General features: G+C 29.5%; 1 protein-coding gene across 1 annotated transcript; it reads right to left on the bottom strand.

The window, feature by feature from the left end:
- Positions 1–3,810: 3,810 nt before the first annotated feature.
- LOC132713333 (uncharacterized) lies at positions 3,811–6,174 on the bottom strand. The gene is made up of 4 exons (XM_060695883.1): positions 5,991–6,174; positions 5,666–5,809; positions 4,997–5,242; positions 3,811–4,707 (listed from the first exon to the last, which is right to left on the bottom strand). Exons 1-4 carry the CDS (start codon positions 6,118–6,120, stop codon positions 4,670–4,672), a joined length of 558 nt encoding a protein of 185 aa, XP_060551866.1. The 5' UTR covers positions 6,121–6,174; the 3' UTR covers positions 3,811–4,669.
- Positions 6,175–9,979: the final 3,805 nt, after the last annotated feature.

Here is a 9,979-nt window from a genome sequence, read left to right as displayed (position 1 = left end):
TCAAACTTTGTATGATGATTGGTCGTGACCAGCAGATGACCCCTATTGAGTTTTGGGTCAAGAGGTCAAAGGTCAAGGTCATTACCAGTAGATACTTTATAACCCTTATTAATTGTTTGATCACTGGGTCAGAAGTCATGCATAATAACCTTATCACGTGACTAATTGGCTGCTGATAGGGGGCATACATGTTTTACAAACATATCTTGTTTAAAATATAATATCCTTTTTCTTAACTTTTTCTTAAAGAGATTCACGTTTAAGCTCTTTGAAATTATTTTAAAATGTCTTCAACAACATATATATTAGTTTGTAACGTATGTTATGTAAAATAATTAATTGTAAAATGAATGTATTATGTAAAAAGGAAAAGTAAATAAAAGGGCCTTAAACGTGGTTCAAAAAAAAAAAAAAAAAAAAAAAAAAAAAGATGCATCAGAAGTAAATCTTTGAAAATGAAAATGGAATATCATTTATGGCAGACAAATAAAGAAATTACTTGCTATCAAAACTTTTAAAGCAAACTTCTATTAGATGCCGTTCAAACGTTGAAATCCCGTCAGTGGCAAGCCGTTGTTTCCCTGAGCAAACATTTTAATGATAAATTTTAATGTGCAGTACATATTTTACATATTCTCCGATGTTCGAAAATTGTTTTAAAAGCATAATTATATACATATGTAAAATTTAACTAAAATGTGGTAGCAACCTGATAATTAAAACATACGTGATCTTTAAGCTCATCCCAGAAATTTAATAAAGTTTGCCAAATTGCCACTTTCCTAGACTCGCTAACAGGTTGGAAATGGAAAGAAAGAAAAAAAAAACTTCACTTCATGGTCAATGGAAATAGTATAATTCTATGTATAAGTGTTAGTTTTCCTGACAAAACACACCATAGCTTATATTGTTTATATCCGATGTAAAATGTGCTGATATTAGGTATAGAAAACAACACACTAGCATTGTCTCGACTTTGCAGTTTTGCAAAGGGAAAATTTATTGACAAGATGAAGATAGAACGAGCATCTTTAAGAGAAAACAATGAGCTTAAATGTAGCATTAAAATACCTACAAAATTGATGTCTCCTGTCCGATGGTTATATAAAGTAACATATAGTCTTGTTTATCTGAAAGAGTATTCATCCTTTCATATGCTATATACGATCACTGTTTGTCTAAAGCCATGTTGGCGTAAATATTCATTTGATAACTGATAAACTCTTTCTGATCATAAGATTTTAATGGGTTTATTTTAAAAAATAAAATAAAAAGTATACCACTTAAAAAAATTATTTATGATAAGTCATGTTTGCATAATTATCAAAACTTAAAAAAACCATCGGTAACAATTTTATTTAACAATAAATAGTATGTATTTTAAAATTTCGTTGATTTCTTTTATAACAGGCCGATTAAGAATAAAAATGGTTATACTTTCATTTTTGGTTTCAAAAGATTTTTATTGCTGTTCCGCTACAGTGTACAAAATGTTACCCAGTGACTTCAAATGACTAGTTTGGCTATCTTTTGTGTCTTTAGATTTTGGCAATATGTACAGTTATAATGATTGAGTATATTGTATGAAAGTCAAAATACTTCGTTGTCTAGTTTTTACTGCCCTTATCATTAATTAAATCACATTCTGTGTTATTTTCTTCATGTGTTAAGATTTTTACTTTTTCTAAACACATCATTTCAACACTACATAATGCATTTTTCCTCTGACTTCAGCAAAATTGTTCACATCTGAGGTTATTATGCCTTTAAATGCAAGTTTAAATTGTTAATAAATAACATATAGCATTACAAACAACAACAAAAATCACCTAACAATTAAGTTGGCTGAGATATAGTTTGATATCAAAGTAATGTGTTCTGGTTCATAACTATAGGTTGGTTATATTAAAAGCTTCCATATTCGCCCTGACATTTCTCTATGTTTCCAGTGATTATCGTATTAAGATAAAACAAGTTTACTCTCAAAGGGCTAATAATGATGTGTTATAGCGTAACTACATTACTGAAATAGCCTGATATTTAAATCCAAATAAACGTATATAACATACAGAAAGCAAATAGTCATTAACAAATACAAGATTTTTATATTTTCAATACATAATGTGACAATCTAAATTCCTTGAGGGTTTCTTTCATAATTTGAATGTTACTACATGATGTAACCGTGCTAAGTTTCTTATTTAATTTCCAAGAATAAGGTCTCCAGAGATTGAAAACATTCTAGATGACGGTCAATAAAATGTTGATAATATATTTGAAAGTGCTTTTAAAACTCGAAGTGTTAAAAGTTCATTAATCATCTTTTTCCACTTATATTCTATGGAACCTATTTAAACGTTTGAAGAAGAATGAATGTAAAACTCTTTGTCTAATATTCTTATTTATATAGCTTAGTAACAACCTTAGCGAGATCCAACATAATTCAAAAAAGTGTTGTAGCTAGTATTCTTTCAAAACATGAAGTGAAGAAACTATGAAAAACATCATGGAATTTACCCATTTCTGCCACGAGATTCCAAATAACATTTTGCCTACAACATGATAAAGTAACAGTGACAGATATTCTTGCCAAAAAGTTATGAAAACCAACGATTATCTGAAATTATTGCTTTTACAATTATGTGGTCCCACTTTTGTATCACGGATATGGACTATTTCAACATCAGAACCTATTAAACATTCACCTTTTATTATTCAAAGAAATCAGAAGAATAATTACTTTACAGAAAAGTTCAAATCCGGGATTTATTTCCCGCTGACAAATTTAATCTATATATAAAATATACAATAACTGGTGAGAAACATATGTAACAATTGATATTATACTGTTAAATACAATTTTACATGTAGAATTTGTTATTATTTGAGTAGCATTTTTGAGTCTTAATGAAGGTATAGTAACATTTAAAGATTTTTAAAACAGCTATTTTAGGAATATGTACGTTGAATCGCACATTAAACTATTGTCAACATTTTGTCTGGCCGGCAAAGGTTCTGATTGTCGTTTTGACTCAATGAATGACTATTTATCTACTGAGAAGTCATAATTTATGTCATTGAGGTTTTTCTTGAGCATAGAGGGAGTTTAAAAGGATATTTTATTAAGGAGGTTTTTGTCATAGTAAAAATATTAAGCAAACTTTTCCGATTCATTTAAAACGAACCTTTTTTTATTTAATAATATATATGACTGACATTGATAATATTTTGGCATCTATATTTAGAAAGAATGCTACCATAATAACACTTTTCAAGGCAAGATGTTTTACAAGGATGTGTCAAGAGTTCATCACAGATAGTGAGATGTTTCTTATAACGTCAAACACAGATACCATATCCATAACAATAAATTCTTTCTTGGTTTCAAGTTATATGATAAGGAAGAGAATATTTATATGTTCATCTTAATGCTTTTTACTACGACTATCATCATATCCGAACAATTTTCTGAGCTTGTGCTAATCTCCTATTGTAAGTAATTCTTTTATCTTAACTTGGGGCATTGTAAACGCATGCGATAAAATAGTCACGTACTTACAGTGCAGTAACAACAATTCTTAAGATTAAGCTTAGGTTTGCATTAAAATATTAAATGAAGTTTGTCAGTGTTGATAATTTTCAGAAACATACAAGCCTATGCAAATGAACAAATTCTTGTGAAAAAAAAACAGACGGGTACGTCAAGAAATTCCATCGGGATATTACAAAGTTGATTGTGAATACAGTAACACATATTAATACATACATGTTGTGATGTTCAATAATAAAGTTATTATTGACAACAATAATGCAGTTAATAAATGAATAATGAAATCTAATTCAAAAACTACAAACTTATTACTGAATACATTAACAAAAATATGAATACAGTCACAAAGTAAATAATAAATCTAATTCAGAATTACAAACTTATTAACGAGTACATTAACAAAAAAATAATGGATACAGTCACCAAGTTAATGTTAATTATAAATACGGTAACATAAGAAACTTATAATTCATAAAAGTGACAAAGTTTTTCATTTTTCATGAATTCAGTTACAAACTTACTAATGAATACAGCAATAAACTTATTAAATGATAACGAATACAATAAAACCATTTTCAGACATAAAATAAGGCCTTTTGATATAGCTGATTCATCAACTGTTATATAATGGATCTTCATTGCCTTTTATAAGCACTACTTCCATTCTAAGTCCGTTTGACATACTCATGCTCCCGTCATTTATTCAGTCGTTTCACTTTCTTACACATTCTGCTTATAACGCCATGTTATTAGGGTGAACCATCATTGAAGAATGTTTTATCTCGTTTATTCTTGCGCACACTTTCTGTTTTATTTTCAATGTCAAGTTGATATCATTAAATGAAATATATAAATTACACGAGTTACACTACACATGAGACACACCTTGTTGGAACGACTTACATTTCATTGTCAAAAATGTGCACCTGTTTCTAGATTTTGTCAAAGGGAAATGTAATCCACATTTTCTTAGCAATTGTATGTCTATAAAATATCTATTATTGCGAAGTTCGCTATTTTTCTTCTGGCTACATGGCATAACAAATTCATGATGTTGACAATGGCATGTTGACACATAAATTATGCTAATGTCCACTATTCTATAAAAGCTTTCACCACTTAGAATATGCACTTGTCAAGACCGGCTTCGACATACTCTGAAAGGGAATGAATGCAATAGTTGACTGCAGATGTAAATTCATGAACTAAAGACGCACTATAAATAAATATCTTAGAAGTAACGATTTGTATAAACAAATAAATAGTGAATATTTGTATATACCGGCATTTGCTTGAATTCGATTTTTTTGGAGAATGTTTTCATAATAAAATAAAAGAATCACCATCTAATTGAACGTTAAATACTGTTAATACCAGTGCTAGAGGAACGATATCAGTAGTAGAAATGTATTTCTATATTGCTGTCATACAAAGAAACAAACAAACCATTAAAATCTATTTTGCCGTCGTGATTTTTGTCTGCTCGTTTTATAAGACTGTCTATTTCTTTTTCCGTTAGAGGGTCCCCGCTTGTGGAAATTGCGTGCCTTAATTCGTCCCGTGCGATGAAACCATCTTGGTTTGTATCCAGGACACGAAAGGCTGTTTTCAACCGTTCTTCTTCAAAGTCGTTAGTAATCATTTTTACCCGCATAGCTTTGAAAAACTCGGCGAAATCTATGTAGCCGTCATCTGAAAGACAATGATAAAGAAATACAAATTACCATAAACCCACAGAAATACAAAACTGACAAACTTTTGATCTCAAACGATAGCTTTGCAATAATTAAATACGTGGCTTTTTTTAAATATGTCGAGCATGCCTTTTCTTGTTTTCTTTTTGCATATACTTTTTTAAAGTTATTTAGTGTTATTTTTTTATAAAGAAACCCCACAAATTACATTTATACTTGGTAACGTCATAAGAACAACAATATAAATACAGAACGTAAAAATGGAAATGTTTGACACACATTTCATGATAAAAATAATGAATTTCGTTTATATAACTGTTCTTTAAACGTTAACTCATGTTTGCTACGATACAAGAACGTCCATAAAATGTATTGCTGATTAACAACGTATAATTACAAACGTCGGTATAAAATCATGTACCATTTTCATCATGTTCCACGACTATTTCATCCAGATCTGTTTTTGTTGGTTTGAAGCCTGCAAGCTTGTACGCTCTCGCAATTTCTTGTTTAGATATCTTGCCGTCACCATTTTCATCCAATGCAGAGAATGACTGAAGTATGACTGAAAAGATAGAATCGGATATAAAATAATATTCAGTATTTTGAACTACAACATACCTCATCCCCCTAACACCGCCTCTAAACTGCATTTTAATATAAACTGAGTAATGAATCTGAAGAACAGGAAAATTAGAGAACAGTTAAGTACATTATTTAAATTAGTGATGACAAAAAACCCTAACCTTTTATTTGGTCCTCTTTAAGATAAGTCTCCTTCGCAAGGCACTCGGTGTCTGCCTTCTTAGTGAATGTTCTTTGGACACGAAATTTGAAGTACATAGAATGAAATCTACCTCGAGCACGATCTGCCATAATCTAATGTTTGTGTCATGCAAAACGTCATATAAGGGCGCAGCGCGTTTCAAACACAAATTATTCTTTAATTTTTTTTAATTTATTTATTTAAACGTCTAATCATTATATCATTTAAAAAGTTAGAGTATCTTATCTCTATGAAGACAATCCATGTAACTGTATTTACGACTTAAGTAGTATATCCTGTTAGTTAAATTATAATTCAATGCCTTTTTACCCACTTTAGAAAATTACTAAGGAATGTTTGCTACTTCTAAAAGATGAATACAGCGTTTCATTAAACCATGAATGGTTTTATTTCAGCTGGATTTGATACGAAAAGAAGTGAATCTTAAGCCGAAATAAACAGTTTGATGTTTAGATAAATATTGATGAGATTGTGTAAAGAATATTCAGATTTGTGGTAGAAAATTTAAGTATAGAGGATGAATGGTGATGTAAATTTAATCATAGAAATGGTTGCCTTTTCATAATGGTTGGCTTATTTACCATGCAGGAACGATGCATTGATAAAATTTCACGGTTGTATAGACTATTCAAACAGTTGTAATATCCAGTTATGCATATCTTCAGAACGAATCTATTTTATTATTTTATGCAAAGTTTTAAACATTAAGTATACAGCGCAGTAAGAAATGTATATTTGTACAATTCCGGATTCATTTATTTCAATGTAAATTTTTTTTTTTTTTTAAATAATTTGGTTGTATGCTTTTAAAGAATTAGGATAGAGTAAAGGAGTGTATAATATAGTTAAATAAAATTGTATGTGTGCTATCATCAAGTTTTTTGTTGTTTTTGTTTTGTGTTGTTGTTTCTTTTTTTCTTGTGGGGGGGGGGTTATTATTATTTAGAAGTTTTAAACATGTTGTTATTTGCTCATGAAAAACACACATTATTTGAATTTCAATGCCCTTTTTATGGCAGATATTTGACAATTAGTTTTAAGGTCATGTTTGCCGACTTCATTTTGAGTACAAAGCTGAATTAACTATATATTTCAAAAGATTGACTGTTACATTGGTGGAGACCAACAGTTGATATTGGAAAATGTTAAGTATAAAATATAATTTTGGCTCAAAAATAAAAAGAGGGCGCCCACTCTTTTTAAAAATTGAACTTAAAAAAAAAAATTCCAATGGATATTTATTAAAATTACCTTTGGCCACATGAGTAATAATATCGTTCATGCGAGGTAAATTTTAAAATTGAAAGGAATTATGGCATGATGTTAACTTATTTTGACTTTCACCTTTTCACTCACTTTTTTCTCCATGGGCATAATATCATTTTAAGTTTGAAAAAGTGATAAAGAGTAGTTCTCCTTCCTTATTTAAACATGTGCCAATTTTCTTAAAATTATGACCTTTTCTTAAAGACTTTTCAGTCTCTGTATATAATATATAGAATAGATATGTACGTACGATTATATATCATCTCTTTATCTGTCGAACAAATAATGCCCTGAAAACTTTTTAAAAATAGATAATAGCGGTTTAACAAACAAAAAAAAACGTCTGCTTTTAAAAGTAGAATTTAAATGAAAAGAAGAAAAAACATAGTTCTTACCAAAGTTTTAAGTTTGAAATACGTACGTATCTTTAACAGTATAGTAGCCAAAGAAGAGAAAATATTAATATAAACTATATTAATAACTTAAAAAAAAACCTGTTGTAATCATGTATCGTCTCATTTAAACAGGCAAATCAATCATATAAGGGGGGTCGGTATACTCTTCCGCATTTTTTTGACCAAAAACATATGTAAGTTATAAACAAAATGTAAAAGTTATCAGCCCACAAATCGACCTGAAATAACAAAAGAAACAAATTCTAGCACAGATTGCTCATAAACGACCCCTATATGCCTTCATATTATCTACACGTATTAATATTGCAAAAAATCGAGATTACATATATAGATAATATAATCATACCCTGTTTGTTACTGTTTTAAACAGTATTAGTATTCTATTCCATCTTGTAAAGTGATATAGCAATTCTGAGTGAAAGGGAAACAACCACTACTGATTTTTAAATTGGTCCAAAAAGCATTTATCGTTCCTTAGAGAGAACTTTTCTCTGTAATGACAAATTAACGGAAAATATGTAGAACTCTTACTCAGTTTATGTGTAATATTTGTGTTCATATTGATGCATCACAAGAAATGTCGAAAGGGAATACTCATTTCACTTCCATTACGGTCATGGTTACTAACTTTATTTTCCTTGCTTATGTTAGTTACGCTAAATATACTATACAACTGAACGTTTTTGTCATTACCCCATAATGTGATTACCACAGGACACCATTTTTAATTGACACAATTAATGAACATATTATTCCTATACGTATTTTGAATAGAATACTTTGTAAAAAATCAATTTGCATATGTATGAAAAAGGTTGTAATATCTCTTTTTATGATTTTTGGACATTTGTGAATAACGACCAAACAACAAGCAGAAATGTTTACAGTTTTATTATTTAAATCAATACAACTAAAAAATGAATGGTACCCTACAATGTAAACGAAGCACTTGTTGTAAATTATGGCGAGAACATGCTCATTTGCTTTTTTTCTATACGTAAGTGATTGCTAGAGAGTTTATTTTGATCGAACTTCACCATCATGAATCTTTTTGTTGGTCTCAATTTGTCAGATTTTCAACATTTTTATAAAAGTAAATTCCTGACCACATGCCATCATGAAACATAACATTTAAGTTAGCTTGTGATTTTTTAACATCTTTGATGTCAGTGTCGAAAGCACCAGTGTGCGGATATAACTTATAGTCACATAATGACACCACCTCAGATGTAAAGCAATAGTGATTATATAAAGGATATTTGTTTAGTTCAGTGTAAGATTGAAATATATTTCACCGAGTGAGCAGCAAAAGGTATATTTCACGAGTGGCGCAGCCACGAGTGAAATATGAACTTTTGGTGTTCACAAGGTATTTCACTGAAACAACGTAAGGGGCTTAAATTCAAAACAGTGAAATTATCAAAGTGGTAATTTCACTGTTTCAAACAGTGAAATTACCAGTTTTATATCACTGATATATTTCTATAAACCACCGAAAAGCATGTAATAAAAACGCGTTAATTGGTAAATATTGTCATTGTCATTATGAAACCACTTTGAAACTATCTTAAACGTGAATTCAGATATTATCATTCTTTTCAATAATATGTGCTTTCTCCAACTTGTTACTCACACTGACTTCTTCTTCTTCTCAATGACGATTTAAGCATTTGTATACGCCTAGTAACAGACGATATTGATGTTGTTTGAGAAATAGCTACAGCAACAACGGATATTTAAATTGCACCTCTAATTGTAAAATATAGTTACTTAAATATCCATCGACTGATGTACTAAAATGCACTAATATTAACCCTTAATTTTCAAAACACAGATTTACACAGGTCAGCGTCCACGAATTCTGAAAAAAAGAAACAAAATATTTGAAGTAATGGATACAATGAAGAGAGGTATCTTTTAAATGAAATTATTCAAACCGAATTTATCTTAAATAATAATAATAATAATACATTGCCTTTTAAAGTTATCTTCGACGTTTACTGAAAATGTTCTTGATTATGTACACCCAATTAAATTTTTCGGAAGTGAACTACATTTAGCTTAACAGTTACAATTATATGAGTTTTGGACGAAGTGAGATTTAAAATTCCTCTGCTTACATTTAACACTACCGTTTTTTACTAAGCACTAGCTTAAGAAATCAGCATACAATGTTTCAAAAACAAATCAAATTTTAGAAAATTGAATAACAATTTTAAATAAGTGCACAAATATTTTCAATCTAAACACTGCTTTTTATGCCATT

This window comes from Ruditapes philippinarum, unplaced genomic scaffold, assembly GCF_026571515.1.
Source record: "Ruditapes philippinarum isolate M1 unplaced genomic scaffold, ASM2657151v2 ctg4598_1_1_1_1, whole genome shotgun sequence".
NCBI lineage: Eukaryota > Metazoa > Mollusca > Bivalvia > Venerida > Veneridae > Ruditapes > Ruditapes philippinarum.
The sequence above is the reverse complement of the archived record's forward strand: the minus strand, read 5'-3'. Positions and strand labels throughout refer to the sequence as shown.